The sequence below is a fragment of the Mus pahari genome, chromosome 19 (genome assembly GCF_900095145.1).
Source record: "Mus pahari chromosome 19, PAHARI_EIJ_v1.1, whole genome shotgun sequence".
NCBI classification, from domain to species: Eukaryota; Metazoa; Chordata; class Mammalia; order Rodentia; family Muridae; genus Mus; species Mus pahari.
In genome coordinates this window covers 12,167,044-12,186,033 of record NC_034608.1, presented here as the reverse complement: position 1 = coordinate 12,186,033, position 18,990 = coordinate 12,167,044, and the positions used below count along the sequence as shown (strand labels likewise).

Below are 18,990 nucleotides of genomic sequence, written 5' to 3'. Positions count from 1 at the left end.
AAAAGGTTTTTTCCCCTTTCTGTGTGTAGCCCTGGAACTCATTCTCTAGCCTAGACTGGTCTAGAACTCAGAGATCTGATGGCTTCCATGTCAACAATGCCCAGCTAAAAATAAATGTTAGAAACAAAAACAGCTGGACAGCGATGGCGCACACCTTTAATCCCAGCACTCTGGAAGCAGAGGCAGGTGGATCTCTCAGTTCAAGGCCAGCCCAGTCTACAGAGCGAGTTCCAAGACAGGCAGAGCAAGAAAGCCCGTCTTGGAAAACAAAAACAAAACAGCCGGGGGAGAAGGCTGTAGTTGTACAAACATGAGGACCAGCGTCCAATTCCCCCACAGCCATGTAAAACTCAGACACATCGTACAATGTGTGAGAGAAGGGAGGGAAAAAGGGATTCTAGAAGCACAGGGGAAAAACAATGACAATCTCAAATGGGTAGGAGCTGAGGAGGGATACCTGCAGGTGTCCTCCGACTTACACACTGCACTGTGACCTCACACACAAAGGAAAAATGACAGAAAGAAAAAAAGACTGAGTGAAGGAGGCTGGAGAGATGGCTCAGTGGTTAAGGATGGTGGCTGCTCTTCCAGAGACCCTGGGTTCAACCTCCAGCACCCACATGGTGGCTCACAGCTGAAATTATAGAACCAGGGGAAATCAAACACCTGGCTTCTGTAGGCACCCAGGGACACTGCAGACATACATTCAGGTAAAACACTGATACACATAAAACCAAAATAAATAAATAAATAAAGTAAAATAAAATAAAAAATAAAGACATGCGTCCACATCAAATGACCCCAGTCATAATACAGGTCTTCAAACACCCATATCCACTCCCAGTTCCCTTTGTTACATTTGGTAACAGGGCTCACCTAGAAGAGGTCCCGAAAGCTGTGGCCAGGGGCGTCATGATGCCCCACAGGAATCGATAGGGATTTTTGCGGGTGAAGAGGAAGTAGATGAGAGGCAGAACCAGGAGCCCATGGATGGCGTGGCCCAGCAGGCAGCACAGAATGTATTTGCCAAGGCTGATGAAGAGCTGGCGGACGTCTTTCATCTCCACAATCTTGCTGGCCACCAGGAACAAGATTCCAATGGGTGCGTACCTGACCATCATCACAGAGACAGGTTGCATGCGCAGCACTTCAGCTGACCACACTTCCCAACCTTGCCTAGAAGTCTGGAGTTACTCAGGGCACCACTCCAAGACTGGTGAGAGCCTCAGATAGTTGTAGGCACAAAGATAGCACAGGTATGAAATAAAAGCCCGCGCATGCACACGCATTCCCATCCCTACCAGAACAGCGACCTCAGATATAGTCTTGACAGTGAATTAGGGACAGAAGCACCCACCACTCTGTTTTCTGGGTTTGCTTGTTAAAGCAGCTGCTGTCACTCTCAGTTAAAAAAAAAAAAAGAAAAAAGTCCCTGGGTCATTCTAGCTCACAGGTGGTACTTGCAACACACCCCACCCAAGCCTTTGATCGTGGATGACTGACACTTAGCTCAAAGACCCGCTTTTAATCTTCACCACAGAATAAATAAAGAAAATACCAACCAGGCAAGGTAATGCTACTAACCTCCAGGAACTGCAACAGGGTGAAGGGAGACACTAGCCGGGAGGCATTTATACACAGTCCCACTGCTGATGCAACAACCCTCCCTGTGTTTCTGTGTCTGTCCTACAGGCAAGACTCCCAGGGTGTACTTGCTGTTAGCCTGGTTTCCCAATGCCTTGCAACCATGGCTGTTGTCTCCTCAGTTCCTTGTCCTTTCCACTAAAGAAAGGCACCACCTCCCAGCCACCTGTGCAACACGGGAGGGGAGAGCCAGCTGGCCAAGCCCCAGCCACTCAGACGTGCCCAGGAATTTTATAAGCACAAATGCTTAAATAAATATTTGCCATTGTTTACTATGAGCATGGGACAGAGCAGGCACTGGCGTGAGAACGTGTGTTAACCCTGCTGTGACCTCTGAAGCCACTGTCACGGCACCATCTCCTGCAGAGAAAAACTGATGCACAGGAAGTTAAGTCTAACTTAGAGTAGCGCACAGAGCTGGGGAAGAGCAGCAGCAGGGAGGGAAACCAAGCTGTCTTAGAAGCTCGCCTCTGCAGCACCGACTGTCTTCTTACTGATCAAGACACACTAAGGGGCAGGGGTGAGGCTCAATGGTAGAGCCTAGAAACACCCCATTCCCAGAGCCCCCACTGAGGGGCGGGGGGTGTGACTCAGCCAAAGAGTACTTAGCAATTACTTGACTCTGGGCTAGATCCCCAGCACCACACACACACACACACACAAACAGTGCTGAATGTGGTGGTGGGTGTCTGTGTGCCCATCACTTGGGCCCAAGAGTAGGGGAATTCTGAATTCTAGGCAAGTAAGTCTAGGCTACATAGTGAAACCCTAGTTCCAAAAGTCTACAACAAAAAGGCATACCCAATGAGCATAGCTGCTTTTTGTTTTGGATTTTTTTTCAAAGATTTATTTATTATTATATGCAAGTACACTGTAGCTGTCTTAAGGCACATCAGAAGAGGGCATCAGATCTCATTACGGTGATTGTGAGCCACCATGTGGTTGCTGGGATTTGAACTCAGGACCTTTGGAAGATCAGTCAGTGCTCTTCCCCACTGAGCCATCTTGCCAGCCCCTTATTTTGGCTTTTTGATGCAGGGTTTCTGTGTAGCCTTGAACTCTCAAAGATCTGCCGGCCTCTGCCTTTCAAATGCTGGCATTAAAGGCATAAACAAAAACTTGGCATTTTGTTTTGTTTTGCTTGAGACAGGGTTCCTCTGTGTAGCCCAGGCTGGTCTTAAACTCAGAAATCTGCCTGCTTCTGCCTCCCAAGTGCTGGGATTAAAAGTGTACGCCATCACAGCTCTGTGCATTTTGCTTTGTTTTTTAATATAGTGTCTTACAGTTTGCCCCACTACTTTGGTACTGGTTATGTAGAACAAACTAACTGCAAACCCACAAAGATTCATCCACTTGCCTCTGTCTCCTAATATTAAAGGCATGTGCCACCATGTCTGGATAAGATTTTTCCACTGCATTCTATGTGTATAAGTGTTTTGGCTACATGAATGTCTACTCATCCTGTGCATATCTGGTACCCTACAATGCCAGTAGAGGGGGTCTGACCCCTGGAACTGGAATTCCAAATGACTGAGCCACCATGTGGATGTTTGAAATCAAACCTAGGTCCTCTGGAAGAGCACTGAGTGCTGCTAACCCCCAAGCCATCTCTCCAGCCTGGAAAATTACTTTTCTTAAAGATTTATTTTTATTTTATGCATTGGGGGTTTGGCACGAATACACGTGTACCATTTTGCATCCATAGCTGTGTATGTGAGTGCAGTTGCCCAACACAGGCCAGAAGGGGGCAACAGGCAACAGACTCCCTGGAAGTGGAGTTAGAGATGCTTGCAAGACACCATGTGGATGCTGATGGGTACCAGAAACGGGTGCAGAGAAAGCAGCCACTGAGGCAACTCTCCTGCCCCAGGAAGGTTCCGTATGTTGGAATCTGGGGCGTTGTTATTACTTTCTTTTCTTTTTTTCTTTTTGGTTTGGTTTTGTGTTAGTAGCCACCTTGTCTTTTCCAGGTCAGGTGGGTGGAGCCTACCTGTGTGAGACCAGATGACAGGAGGAAAGCTCCTGGGTGTGGTTTTTACTTCCATTTACCAAAGGACAGTACTCACATCAGGGTGCTCGAGGCACCTGTGAGGCAAGCACTCCCTGGCTGAGTGATACCCTGGCCCCAAATAAATTTCTACGGCAACCCAGTAAGGCAGGCATTAACTCAGATCCTCAATTCAAGAGGAGCCATGCTATTACATTAAAAGCCGGGGTACACCTGGTTGGCTGCCTTCCACCACCTTCTGGTATGATCAGTCCTAGGACCCACGGACTACAGGATGGTCACCATTTGGCATGGGGGAACTGAGGCACAGAGACAACAAGTCACTCGCACAAAGTCACACAGCCAGTGAATGGTGGACACAGATCTGAATGCAGAACCCCTCTAGGCTCTAAGAAGCGCATTGGGAGGCTTCCCCTACATCACACAACAGACATGCCCACCCCTTGTCCCCACACCTACCACATAATCCAGGAGACCAGGACCATGGTGGCATCGTTGAAGGAGTTGAAGAAACGAATGAGCAGCTCACCCTCGGGTCCCAGCTTCCGCACAGCCACACCAAAGACGATAGCGAAGACCACCAGGCCCAGGATGTTCATTCCCTCCACCTCACAGACAAGCTTCAGGAAGAACAGAGGTGTGGGGAGAGGGCGCCAACACATCTGCGCAGCCATTGAGTACCCAGCACGGCTGAGCGGGGCTGGAACTAGCCAGTCCTGGTGAGTTTTGTTTTGTTTTGTCAGCTTTACCTTACAAGCTAAGTTCGTCTTGGAAGAAGGAACAACCTTGACTGGGAAAAAAAGCCTCTATCTGATTGGCCTGTATACAACTGTGGTGGGGGAAAGAATCACACGCCCTGAAGGGGGACAGGAAGACCAGAGTCAACCAACCTGGGCCTTTGGGCTCTCAGAAACTGAACCACCAACCAAAGAGCATACACAGGCTAGACCTAGGCCTCCCCGAGACCAGGCTGGCCTTGACTTCAGAGATCTGCCTGCCCCCCTGCCTCCCGAGTGATGGGGTCAAATGTGTGCCTCACCATCATCATTTTTTCTTATTTTCGTTTATTTTTTTATTTACTCACTTTATATCCCGATTGCTGCTCCCCTCCCAGTCACCCCCTCCTACAATCCTTCTGAGTTCCAGGACGATCAGGGCTACAAAGAGATACCGTGTCTTAAAAAAACAAAAACATATGTAGCAGATGTGCAGCTCCGTCTTCATGTGGGTCCCAAAGGACTAGAGCAGGGGCTGTCCTGTCCCTGAGGCTGTCGCCTGTCTGTGGGATGGGTTCTTCTAGCTGGGCTGCCTTGTCTGGCCTCGTACGAGAGGAAGTGCCTAGCCTCACAGAGATTAGATGCGCCAGGGTTGGGGGATACCCAGGGGATGCCTACACCCTCTCAGAGAAGGGAAGGGGATGGGGGTGACTGGGGGGCAGGGCAGCAATCAGGATGTAAAGTGAATGAGAAAGAAAGAAAGAAAGAAAGAAAGAAAGAAAGAAAGAAAGAAAGAAAGAAAGAAAGAAAGAAAGAAAGAAAGAAAGAAAGTGATGTGGGAGCCGGGCGTGGTGAGGCACACATTTAACCCCATCACTCGGGAGGCAAGAAGGCAGGCAGATCTCAGAATTTGTGGCCAGCCTGGTCTATAGAGCAAGTTCCAGGACAGTCAGGATTATACAGAGAAATCATGTCTTTAAAAAAAATAAAATAAACAAACAAAAACAAAAAATGTGAGACGGTTCAGCCCACCTCAGTCAGATGGTTCTGACAGCATGCTGAGCAAGCCTGTAAGTAGCAGCCCTACTTGGCCGCTGCTTCAGTTCCTGCCTCCAGATCCCTACCCCAGTCCCTTCGTGATGGACTGACCGTACACACACATCACTAAGGTGAAACAAACCCTTTCCTTCCCAAGTTGCTTTGGCCATGATATTTCTTTTTCTTTTTCTTTTCTTTTCTTTTCCTTTTTCCGAGACAGGGTTTCTCTGTATAGCCTTGGCATAATATTTCTCACAGCAATAAAAAAAGCAAAACTAGGAGGGACCCAAGCAAGGCAGGCTCTGAGAGGAAGTGTCAGCTCGTGGGATGGAATCTGGACCCCAGCATTCACATCACAAGCCAAGTATCCTACAAACACCTCTAACTCCAGCTCCAAGGGATCAACTCCTTCTTCTGGCCTCTGTGCACAAAAGCAACACACATCTCTCATGACACTGGGGACTCTGGGCAAGGGACAGGATCAGATTGGCACTGTAGACAGACCCTTTGGCCTAAGGTTATGGGTGGGTGGGAGAGAGGGTGGGATCCGGTAGGGGAAGGGTTGGGAAAGAGAGAACCCACCAGTGAGGGGCTGGAGGTGTGGCTTGGGACTGGGGGCAACAGCTGATCCCAGAACCTCAGGTCCCATAGGGTCTCTCGAAGCCCAGGCTGGCCTCTTAACTCCTATGTATCCTGGGATAACCTTGAACTTTGATCCTTCTGCCCCTGACATCCCCAGTGTGGGATCACAGGCACACACCACCACTCCTGCTTACGCGCTGTCAGGGATTAAACCCTGGGCATCACTCACACTAAACAAACACGCCAGACACTGAGCTATAGCCTCAGCTCCAAAGGCAGCAGACTTCTGTGTTTTGCTTTTTTTTCGGACTCAGGGTTTCTCTGTGTAGCCCTGGCTGACCTGGAATTCACTCTATAGACCAGGCTGGCCTCGAACTCAAAGTTCCACCTGCCTTGGCTTCCCATGAGCCACCACTGCCAACTTGGACTGCAGACTTTAAGTCAAATTTCACACTTTACTTTTTTTTTTAATGTGCTTGCCTGCATGTATATCTGTGTGAGGGCATCAGATCCCCTGGAACTGTAATTAAAGACAGCTGCCAGCTGCTACTGCTTAACCGCTGAGCCATCTCTCCAGCCCTCACACTCTATGTTTTGGGGGGAAGACTCAAACAGCAGAGGGTGAGAGGCAAACTGAAAAGCCACAATGGGCCGGTGGTGTGGCGCTTCCTCAGCCCTGGCCTGGCTTACCTGGACCGTGGTTGCATTGATCTTCCGCTGTATACAGGACTGCTGCAGACAAGGGTGGAAGGAATAGTGTCAACTGTCACCATGGCTCCCCATGACTGCGCTAGAAACAGCAACGCCCCAAACCTGCTCCAACCCAGCCCCCGCAACCAACGCCTCTATCCCCAACTTTTAGGATAGTCTCTTGTAGCCCAGGCTAGCCTAGAACTCCCTATGTAGCCGAGGGAGACCCCGATACAGCTGTACTCGTCCTGCTTTATTACTGGAGTCACAGGTGTGAGCCAGCAAGTCTGTTATGCGGTGCTGGGCATGGAACCCAGGGCTTTGAGCATGCTAAGGCAAACTCTGCCCCCTGAGCCACAACCCCAGTCTCCAGGATTGCACACTCATCCCAAGTTTAAATCTAAAGTAACCTTTTGGAAGATTCAAAAGACAAAGAGGAGGAGAGAGGGGGACTACACTGGACCAATGGCAAGGCTGTTGGGCCTCCACACATCAGCTCACCCGGATTTCACTTGAGCTGCATTTGGATTCATCATACGAGGTAGCAAACTGCAGACGGGGTGGGAAAAAAAAAAATCAGTGTCACTTGTCACCAAAGCTACACAAAGCCCCAAACCAGCCCCAACCAGCCCTCATTCCTCCCGTCCTTTCCCTTTTTAAAGACAAGGTCTCCTGTAGCCCAGGCTGACTTCTAACCCCCTATGTAGTCAATGACAACCTTGAACTCCTTCCTCACCCACTTCCCAAGCACTGGGATTACAGGTAAGAGCCATTCATGCCAGTAGCCTGAACTTTCTGCTCAAACTCAGCCTTTCTGAGCTAATATTACAGTCTCTACCAAGCCTCTCCCATATTCTCATTTCTTTTTAAAATTTAACTTTGTGTGTGTGTGTGTGTGTGTGTGTGTGTGTGTGTGTGTGTGTGTGGCACATGTGGCCCCTGAACGTGTTGGGAGGTCAGAGGACAACCGCATGTTCTGAGAATCAAACTTAGGTCGTGGGCTCACACAGCACATGGCTGCCTGTAGTCTGGCCAGCCCCCCAGAATCTCATTTCTTAATGAGAAAGGCAGGGATGGGCCTCAGTGGCAAACCCCGCGCTCCTGGCAAGCTCCTGCATGCACTTCCCTTTCCTGCATGCACTTCCCTTTCCTTGTCCGTCACCACCCACCCCTAAGCCCCCAGCACACCCCNCGCTCCTGGCAAGCTCCTGCATGCACTTCCCTTTCCTGCATGCACTTCCCTTTCCTTGTCCGTCACCACCCACCCCTAAGCCCCCAGCACACCCCACGCTCCTGGCAAGCTCCTGCATGCACTTCCCTTTCCTTGTCCATCACCACCTAAGCCCCCAGCACACCCCAGAGGACTCACAGAGCGGAAGGCAGCAGACACCAGATTGGAGGGGAAAATATTCCTACAGAAATAGACACTGATGTTAGATGCTGTCATGGGAGGGTGGGGAGGAGGCAGGCAGGCAGAGAGGGACAGGGCCGGCTTCCTGGAGGGTGGCAATGGGAATCTCTCTTGGTTGCTTAAGAAAGGGGATCATAAAGTACTTAGACTACAGTCACATTCCTCACACATACAACCCCACCCTACTTTTTTTTTTTTTTTTTTTTGATAGTGTCTCACTGTGTAGCCCTAGCTGGCCTTGAACTCACTGAGATCCACCTGCCTCTGCCACTGTGCTGTGATTAAAGGCCTGCGCCATGGTGCCTGGCCATAAACATTTAATTACTGGTGTGGGGGGGAAGCATGTGTGCCCCTACTTGTGTGCAGGAGTCTGTTTTCTTCATCTCTTGTGTGGGTTCCAGAGAGCAACCTCAGGTCATCAGGCTTGGCAAAAAAAAAAAAAAAAAGTACCTTAAGCCCTGAGCCCCGCCCCCAACAATCTTTCCCCCCCTTTAATGGAGGTAGAACACAAGGACCTTGCCCACTCTACTACTAAACTACATCCTCAGAGCTATTTTTATTTTTTGAGACAGGGTCTTGCTAAGTTACCCAGGTTAGCCTTAAATTGTTTGTGTGAGCCCAGGCTTGCCTCAGACCTGTGGTCCTTCAGCCCCTCGGGTAGCTGGAGGTACAGACAGTCTAACACAGGCCAGCCAGCACACCTTTTCCAGGATGTGGGGGTTTCAACTGGCCTCTTCTGGCCCCAGGAAGTTGAGGTTTCAGAACCAAGGGGAAAAAACCCAAAAAAACTAGGCTTTCGAAGCAGGCAAGAACAGGGTCACGCCAGGCCTCAGCTCCACCCCCAGCAACCATTTAATACCCTGGGCATCTTGCATCAGCTCCTTCCTGGAGGGCTAAGGGTGATTCCCTAAGGAGTGGGCTGGTGGGTCAGAGGGCATGGGGCAGGACCTGGGCATGATGGATGGTGGCGTGGAAGGCTAAGCCACATGGGGTGGGACCGCTGTTCCGGTCATGAATCTGACCTTGCATGGCCACTCGTGCGTGGCGGATGTCTGCCCTATGCCAGGTGGCACAGCTACTGCTTTACATTGCCCAACTCCTTTTTAACTGAAGTGGACTCCAGGTGTGTGGGTGCAGGCATGGGGACAGCTGAAAGGACAAGGTTACGCAGTATGACCCCGTCTAAAAACCCATGGATAAATAAAGGGAAACTGAGACACAGGAAGGCAAGAAACTTTCTCAAGAGAGAGACTGTCCTTGTTCTTGGGAGGAGAGAGGTCCTCGTGTGACCCAGGATGTCCTAGAACTCCTGATCCTCTTGACCCCGCCTCACAGTGCAGGGTCTGGTGGTGTGGGGCAGCCATGTCTGACTTGGACTACTTACCCTCTTGAACATGGGCTTAAGCGTTCACATGGCCAGGGGCAGGATTGAAGGTGGCAGGCACCATGCCAATGGTGATGCACGCCTTTAATCCAGCACTCAGGGACAAGAGCCAGGTGGATCTGTGAGTCCCAGGAACAGGAACCCTAGCTCAACAACCCCTCCCCCACCCTAAAAACAAAAACAAAAACACAAAGAAAGTGGTCCCGCTAAGTGTGCCTGTGCGGGAGACTGGGGGAATCAGGGGAGCTAGATAAAGATTCCCAGTATGCATCGGGCAGCTTACAGCCACCTCTAACGTCAGTCCCAGGGAATCCAATTTTGGCAGGCACCAGGCACACATGTACGCACACATACCTGCAGGCAAGATACTCACACACATAAAATAAAAATGTAAAGAGTATCCAGTCCCTCGTGGGTATGTATGTGTGCCTCCCCGCTGGTCTAAGGCCATGAGGGCTTCTCAGTGCCTAGGTTTACATGCTTGAAAGCTGGGCGTGAAGTACTCTGGCCAAGAGAGTGTGCGTTCCAGCTGTTTTGAGCTTGCGTGGGAGGAAAAGCCTCCGTTCGCAAACAGCCAGAATGTGGGTGTGCCGACTTGCCGCCAGGGCAGGGCCCAAGATCCAGCTAATCTCCACCAGCCAGAAGGCATCCTCAATACGGGCGGGCACCAAGAGCACAGTCCTCCATGTCATCCCATACTATGGCCCAGAAGCAGAGAATGCCGTTTTCTGACTCACCGTTTCCACATCCCCCACCACCCCACCCCTCCCCACTTCTCTCTTCCTTCCAGGAAGTCCCCAATCTGAAGATACTGAATCAGAGGCCCTCATGGCAGGACCACGTGGACCGGGAGTCTAGAGTCCTCCGAAGTGAGGAGAGTACTGGAAGGATAAAATGTCACTTTCCGCTTTGGGGAAGGCACTGAAGGGACATAGAAGAGGAAATGAGATGGTAGGGCAGGGAGGGCGAAGGCACCGGAAGTCTGGCTGCCTGGCCCAGGTGAACTAAGTACGGTTAGAGAGAGTGAACAAGAAGCTGTGTCCCGGTGACATGCGAGGACACTCCTATCGCTGGGAATCAGGCAGCCTCTCGCGTCACCACTGGGCCTCCAATGGCTCATAGGAGTGAAAAGGTCACAGACCCGGAGTCCAAATCCTTATCCAGGAGCCTCATCTCTGTCCCCTCTGCCACCCAAAGAACCCCCCCCCCAGTAGTTTAAACAACGTTCTTGTTTGTTTTTGTGGTTCTTCATACCTTTTATTGGGGGGGGGGTGTCTGGCTCTTCTTAGAGCAGTCTTTGTAACTCTTATAACACTTCTCTTGCAAGCCAAGGAAGGAGGCTGAGGCAGCCTGAGCTACTTGTAGCAGACTTGTTTTCAGTAAGCAAAATGATGCTCCCTCATCCCAGCCACTAGGGCGATGGAGGTAGGAGTTCAAGGGCATGTCTGGCTGTACGAGACCCTGTACTGTCTCCAAGGAGCATATCAAGACTAAGAAGGTTTATTATTTTTCCTTCCTCTAAAAGCCCTCCATGTTTAGCCCCCCCCCCGCAAATTTAGAGAACTTCCGTAAAAGTTCACCCTTCCAAGATGTTAGCGGTCCTGTCACCGTTACCTTATTTTCCTAGATTCTAGAAGGCATGTCTCAATCTGGAGGACCCAAACTTGGTCACTAGTGGCGGCACACACGTGTAGCCCCTGCACTCCAGGGTGGGTAAAGCAGAAAGATTGCACGCTAGCACTGGCCCCTAATCACCCCACTGCCTGGCGGGAACGTACCTCGCGAGATCCAGAAAGGAATCCAGCACCTCTTTGGTGGGTGCACTGTGGGCACAGGTGTCTACAACAGAGTCGTTGATGGCGGTAACGGCGGCGCCCGGCTTCAGCGCCAGGGCCAAGCCCACGCCGAGCGCCGACGCGAGCAGTGTGGTGACCAGGAAAAAGAGCAGCGCCCAGGCGCCCACACGACCGAGCGCGCTAGGGTCCAGGCTGGCTGCACCTCCGATCAGGCTGCACACCACGAGTGGCAGGATGATCATCTTCAGCAGACGCAGCAGCAGCTCTCCCGGGAAGGCGAAAGCGGTCAAGCGCGCGGGACCCAGCGCATCAGCACCGCCCGCTGCCGAGACCCCCAGCCCCAGCACCACGCCAGCCACCACCGCAGCCACCGTGAGCAGCACCAGCAGGTTGGCGCGAAGGCAGCGGCGCACCCGGTCCCGGGAACCGCAGCAGCCACCTGCTTTCGCACTCTGGTCCTCTCTGGATCCCAGCGCGGGGCCACCGTTCGCGGTGGGATCCACCGCCACTACCCCTTTGGGGTCAGCCTTAGGGGGATCCACTGCCATGCTGAGCCGTAACAGGCGGGTTCCTTGTGCGCCTAGAGACTAGGTGTGACGTCCTTAGGACCGAGAGTGGAGGCTGAAACTTTGCAGCGGTCCTTGAAGTTGTGCGTCCACCGGATCTCGGAAACTGGAGGGTCCTAAGCTCCCTGAGCTGTGCGAGGAGATCCCTTTATTTTTCCTGGTGATGTCGAATCCCCGAAAACTGGGAATTGAGAGCGCCTGGGTAGCTTTTCCTTTTTGTTGCGGTAGAGAACAGCTCTTCAGACCAGGACGTAGGGGTCTTTAACTCCCTGAAGGAGTAAGGGAACACAGGTAGCCGAGGTCTTCAGGAAGCTCAACCTAGGTGGCGTAGATCCGGGATGCCTGGATCCGGGAGACCGAGATCCGTAACCCCAGGACTAGGGCGCCTGGCTCTCGGACTCTGGGTACTGGAGCCCTAGAAGGAGTAGACCGAGCGTTTCGGGCTCTTGAGGGAAAAATCAAATTTCCAGATGCAAATAGGAAGCAGCCCGGGGGGGGGGGGGAATATGGAAAGTGGCGCCAAAGAGACACCTCCCAGGCCGCGCCGCGTGGCTCTAAGGCGACTGGACGGAAGCGACCAGGATTAAAGGCGGAGGGCGGGACTTGAAAAAGCGGAGGCCGTCCCGCAAGCGCTGATTGGTTATGGAACATTCGGCGCCAGGTGGCGAGCGAAGGGCGGAGCCAAGATCACAGTGGGCAACCTAGGCTGAATAACAATGCATAGCCAGGGGCGGGGCCAGGGAAAGGGCACAGGGCCAGAGAGGGTGCAAAGCCTCCAAAAGGGGCGGGGCATTGGAAAACTATCCAACCCACACCCACCCATACGCACCTCACCCCTGGTCAAAAGAATTTAATTGTGGGTCACATCTGATATCGACAGAAGGACTCCTAGAAGGGGCAGACAGATGAGTGGCACAACTTTAATCCCTGCTCTCAGGAGGCAAAGGCAGACAGATAGATCTCTGCGTTCAAGATCAGCCCTGGTTGGTCTACAGAGCAAGTTCTAGGACTGCCGGGGCTACAATAAAGAAAAAGAAACCCAGTCTGTAGAAACAAATGGGGGAGAGGGAGAGGGAAGAAGGAGGAGGGAGGAGGGGCCAATAGGCCCCCACATCGAATATGGGGGATTTGAACTCAGGCCCTCATGCTTGAGCTGCAAACCAGTCTCTTTCCTCAGATAGTCACAGATGGATGCTCCCCACAGGAGCATGGCACATGCAACAGGCACACACACACACACACACACACACACACAAACATATAAATAAATGTAGCAAAAAAATATTTAAATGGCCAGTTCACCACAAACTCCATTCTTAGTTTAGACACTGTTACCCTCCAAAGGTAAGAATAACAGACTTAGAGAGAAGGAGGGGGAGGAAAGAGGCCTGCTGAACCCAGAATCTTTGGGACATGTAGGGTGGGGAAAATGAGGTTGAAGTTTGTGGATTAGGATTGGCTAGGGGCGTTCTGCCCCACTGCCTGCCCCTAGTAAGAGAAATACTCAAACTGGTTCCAGCCAGCTCTTTGGCCCAACCTCCTACCCAGATTCCTTGTGATTTCATCAGTGGGAGAAAGTTCTGGGGCTTCCCAAAGGGTGAAGCAGGGCAATGAGAGGCTGGGCTGAAGGAGCAAGACAGGCAAGAGTCCCTTCCTGAGCTCTGTTGACCACTTGGGAAATGCCCTGAGGAATGTCTCTTTTGGAAAGTCTGGTGCATGCCTGAAGGTGGGGCAGAGGAGACTACAGGGCTCAGTCTGTTCTACCAGGAGCTCGCCCGCAGCTCTCAGGACTGCAATCCCAACTATGAAAGAATTCCAAGGTCATGACCAGCCTGGGCCACAGACATCAGGAGTAAAGATGGGTATGAGGGGCTGATGGGAAAGGCTAGCCTGAGAGAGGGCAGGGAGGGCTTGTTGGAGAAGGAAGCAGGAATTCTTCGTGTGACTCTGTCTACAGAACTCCAAGATCCACCTGCCTCTGCCTCCCTGCTGACATTAAAGGCGTGCACCACCACCACCACCCGGCTCCATCATAGCTTTTGAAGGATAGTGCTGTTCACTGGAATCCCAGCACTCACAAGGCTGAGGCAGAGTTGTTATAACTCAGACGAAGCTACCCTGGGTAGTGAATGGCACCGTGACACCCTGTCTCAAACCAAGAAAGTATGTGGAAGAGGTATATAGGTTTTACGTCAACATTACATCATCTTTTCATTGTTAAAAAGGCTTGTTTAATTACATTTATTTGCTGTGCGCGTGTGCATGCTCGTGAATGTGTTGAAGCCAGAAGACAACTTACATTATTAATAGGCTTTCTCCTTCTATCATGTAGGTCTTAGGAATAGAACTCTGGTCTTCAGGCCCAGCAGCAGCAAGAACCTTTATTCATTGGACCTGCTCTGCCACCCTGTTTATATATTGTCTTCCTGGCTTAGTAAGAAAATCAGCACTTATCCACACGTGATTCTGCTGTGTATATGTTTCGGTTCCCACAGTTAAACCCACGTTCACCCATGCGACTGTACAGATTTCAGCGGCTGGCTATAGGCACAGGAGCTAGGAGTTAATGACATAAATGACCCCATTTCCTGCTGGCCTTTCAAACCTTCCTCTTTACTGGAAGGCAAGGTCACATAACTCCCACTGGGAGACAGGAAGCCCCCATAGTCACAGGGTTCCTGCAGAACTCTTAGGTGAGTTTGCATACAGATAAGACATTTGAATTCTGCAACAATGGAGAGTAGCTGAGGAAAGAGGAACGAGACTGGAATGTAGAATCAATATTGAACCATTTTGCCAATTTTGAACTGTTTAGGAATTTAACTACACATACTGGAAAAGAATGTATTATCTTTTCTCAAAGAAGGGAAAGAGTACGGAGGAGGAAGGAAGGAAAGGAAGAAGCTAGGGAGGAGAGAGGCAGGACAGAGATCTATTAGAATCCGGACATAACACCAACGACTGAGCAATAAACCTTTGCTTCTGTATTTGATTTTATCTTATCTTATCTTATTATTTTACATGTATGGGTGTTTCACAGGCATCTGTATTTGTGCGCCATATCTGTCTGATGTCCCTAGAGGCTGAAAGAGGGTGTTGAGTTGGTTGGACCTGTAGTCACAGATGGTTGTGAGCCACCATGTGGGTGCTGTGAGGTGAAGCGGGGTCCTTTGGAAGAGCAGCTAGCTCTCCAGCCTCTAAACCCTCCTCTTTGTAACCCAGCAGGCAATCGGGACCCTTTGTGATGGCTGTGGAACCTACTCCATACCCACTGAAGCAGCCTGGCTAGTGCAGGGAGGGATGTGACCGCGGGCTTCCCCCAAGTTCACAAAAACGACGACTCTGAAACTGAATTATTATGAGTAGTTGCTTTGCCTTGTTCCCGCTAGCCTCTAACGCAACTATACCGTTCATCTTCTTCTAGGTGCTACCATGTGGCTACTTTTCTTTCCTCAGGTTCATGTGATCATCTTCCTCAGAGTTTAGGGTGATCTCCAATGCCTGACTCTATCCCAGATAGAGAACTTCCACCTCCCCATTTCCTGCCCAAGCTCATAGGTCAACCGCATTTTATTGACAAGTGACGGATGCTTCCATACATTGCATAAGAGATTCTGACAGAGTCTAGCCTGGGCTACACAATGAGCTATTACCAAGCACTTGGCAGGCTGAGATGGAAGAACTGACAGTCTAGCCTGGGCCTACACAGTAAGCTGTACTCAAGCACTTGGGAGGCTGAGGTAGGAAGACTGACAGAGTCTAGTCTGGGCTATACAATGAGTGTTATAAAAAAATAAAATAAATAAAAGGGCCTATAAATACAGCTCAGTGACAGAACGGATGCTTAGCACATACAAGGCCCTGATATCCATATCATCCTTGGTACCAGCTAAATAAACAGCTAACAAAGAACCAAAATAAAGAGAGAAAGAGGCTATTGTTTCGGACAAGGCTGCTGCCCTGGGCTCCAAAGACCTATGAATGGAAATGCAGTAAGAGGGCTGAGGAGATGGCTCAGTGGGGAAAATGCTTGCTGTCCGTTTGCATGAGGACTGAGTTCAATTCCAGGCACCCAAATGAAAATTTATAGGGCAGGCTGGAGAGATGGCACAGCAGTTAAGAGCCCTGGCTGCTCTTCCAGAGGTCCTGAGTTCAATTCCCAGCACACGGATGGCAGCTCACAAGTGTCTGTAACTCCAGTTCCAGGGGATCCATTACCATCATGCAGGTAAGACATACATGCTCACAAATTAACATAAATAAATTATTAAAAAAGAAAAAAGGAAAGAAAATTTATGGGACTGGTAATGTCCACTTGTAATCCCACTATGGGGAAGACAGAAAACCCATCCGGGGCCAGATCAGTGGTTTTTGGGCCAATGACAGACCCTATCCCCAAAACCAAGATGTATGGCTCCCATGGAACAACACACGAGCTGGACCTCTGGCCTCCACATTTGCACAGTCACACACGCACGCGCAGAGATGCATCTGGCATACCAGTCCTACACAGAGCACCCCCTGGCCTGCCCCCTTACCTGGTCACACCACTGTCTGTTACTCCACTATCTTCAGATTCTACTCAGGGATCCTGAGTCTCCCAGCGCCTAACCTACAGCCTCTCCTCCCCCAGTAACCTGGACTCCCTGACTCCTCCTGCATTACACACCCTGCTTGCCCCTCTCAGAGGCTGCACCCACCCCTTCAGCAGGTCTGAGGGTAGGGGCTCTTTCTGCCTCCTCTGTGTCCCTGACATGGGCCAGCAGTGGGCTAGCTACACAGCCGGGACTCCTGGGACTTGTGACTTAGCAGTGAGGAAGGCCAGGTGTGGTGGCTCAGAATTGTAATCCTAGGACTCTGGAGGCTGAGGCAGGAGGATTACTATACATTCAAGTTCAGGCTCGGTTGCACAATAAGACCATTTCGTTTTTTAGCTGCTACATTTGGTGGTGACATTCTATAATCTCAGCACTTGGGAGATAAAAGCTGGAGGGTCAGGGGTCCAAGGCCAGCCTCAGTGAACTGGAACGCAGTCTGTGACTCTGTGGTACCCAAGGTCCCATCTCAAAACCCCAAACCAGGAGTGGGGCTGTACCTCAGTGGTAGAGGGCTTGCACACACAGAGCCCCAGGTTCTGCATACAGCATCCCCGGTCCTATATAAAACTGGCATGGTGGTGCATCGCCTTTAACCCAGCACTTAGGAGGTAGAGGCAGCGGGATCCAGAGTTTAAGGTCATCCTTGGCTACACAACAAGTTGGAGGGCATGAGAAAGGGAGGAGGGGAGAAAGAGAGAAGGAAGAGAGAGAGAGAGAGAGAGAGAGAGAGAGAGAGAGAGAGAGAGAGAGAGAGAACAGGACAGGAGTAAAGGAGGCAGTAGGGAGGACCCTTGGTTTGCTTGAGGTGAATTCAGGGAGCTTCCTGCCCCTGGTCTGGCTGTCCTCTACGCCTGGGAACTGGAGAAGGTCCCAGCCTGCCCTTCCTACCTTCCTACTTACTTATTTACAAGCTGGCTTGTAAAGTGCCCTGCGGGCCTCTCCCAGCTGTAGCCTGTCAGACCCGGTGGTTTGTGGTACAAGTTGTCACTCCTTTCTAGGCCTAGAGGCCCAGCGCTGGGGTGTCAGGCATCGCCCTCCCTCTCACCCCCACATGCAGCACAGGCTGTGGGAGGAGAGTTTCCTAGGGCACATGCCCTTGACACCACGCCAGGGCCAGGATTGGACCCTCTAGGTGTCCCTAGGCTCAGATGACCTGAATAGAGAGACATTTGATGCTTCTGAGACAGGGCACTGGAATGGTAGAGGAGTGGGGCCAGGCGGAGGGTCTGGCCAGGCAGAGGGACTCAGGAGGATTCAGGATTCAGTACCTGCCCCATTCAGGAGACTGAGGCAGGAGGATTCCTGGGAGGGTTAGAGCACCCTAGGCTATAGTGACATGGTTTTGTCTTCAAAAAGAAAACCAAAACAAACAAACAAACAAACAAACAAAAAATCTGGGGGCTGGAGAGATGACTCAGTGGTGAAGGGTGCTGGCTGCTCTTCTAGAGGATCAGGGTTCTGGTTCCCAGCCCCCACATGTCTCACAAGTGCCTGTAATGTCCGATCTGATACTCTCTCTCACCTTCAGGGGCAACATGACAGACCTACATGCAGGCAAATATGCAAATATCAAATCAAAATTAAAGTAAAATTAACAACAAAACAACAGAAAAACCCAGGACTCTAGAGAGCTGACTTGGTGGTTTAAGGCTTGTAATACATTTCAGAGGACCTGAGTTCAGTTTCCAGCACCCGGGTCAGGCAGCTTACCAACACCAGGGGATCTGATGCCTTTAACTGCTATGGGCATGCACACTTGTGTGTATATGACCCTATCACCACACACACACACACACACACACACACACACACACAAATAAAATTGAAAATCTTTACAAAACAAAACAAGCAAAAACCATTACAAATCTCCCAGCCTTCAGGTCTGAAGACATGGTTGAGTAGATAAAGGGGCTTGGTGCCAAGCCTGGGGGCCAGAGTTCAAGTCTCAGGACCCATATGGTGGAAATAGAGAACCGACTCCAGCAAGCTGATCTGACATCTGCTGTGATGCACATGTACTGACAGACAGACACATACAAACTAAAGAAACAAAAGCTGGCCGACAGACAGGCAGACAGACACTAAATGTACAAAAGTTCAAGATAGCTGAGTACTTGCTCTGAGCACCTCACTTCAGTACTGGTGAGACTGCCATTGTGCCTTTGGCTAGAGATGTACTCCACCTATCTGTCACTGGAAGAGGAAAAGAAAAACCATGAGAAGAAACGGCTAGTTCAAAGTCCAAACGCTTACTTTGTGGATGTAAAATGGCCCTGGTTGCCACACAAGTGCCAGGGTTTGCAGCCATGCGTAGACAGTGGTTCTTTGAGTAGGCGGCGCCAGCCCAGAAGGAGGAAAAGCCAGGCTCCCGGAAGGCTGTTCAGACAGCTCAACAAAACGCCTAAGGCTCTGGCCTCTGTGGGCATCTGCACTCACGCGTATATACCCGCCACATACACATAATTAAAAATGAAAACCTTGGGCTGGTGAGATGGCTCAGTGGGTAAGAGCACCCGACCGCTCTTCCAAAGGTCTGGAGTTCAAATCCCAGCAACCA

The 18,990-nt window shown here is 50.8% G+C and overlaps 1 protein-coding gene across 2 annotated transcripts in view; it reads right to left on the bottom strand.

The window, feature by feature from the left end:
* The window catches only part of Slc1a5 (solute carrier family 1 member 5), a 17,313-nt gene extending 4,899 nt beyond the window's left edge, over window positions 1–12,414 (bottom strand). Inside the window, exons 1-6 of one of the 2 annotated variants that reach the window (XM_021218862.1) lie at window positions 11,252–12,414; window positions 8,048–8,090; window positions 7,180–7,227; window positions 6,679–6,720; window positions 4,112–4,272; window positions 877–1,110 (exon numbers count right to left, since the gene is read on the bottom strand). In XM_021218862.1, the coding sequence (XP_021074521.1) occupies window positions 877–1,110; window positions 4,112–4,272; window positions 6,679–6,720; window positions 7,180–7,227; window positions 8,048–8,090; window positions 11,252–11,817 (1,094 nt within the window). In that variant the 5' untranslated portion in view covers window positions 11,818–12,414. The remainder of the gene's footprint in view (window positions 1–876; window positions 1,111–4,111; window positions 4,273–6,678; window positions 6,721–7,179; window positions 7,228–8,047; window positions 8,091–11,251) is intronic. The other variant, XM_029532139.1, reaches the window with a different exon arrangement.
* Window positions 12,415–18,990: the final 6,576 nt, after the last annotated feature.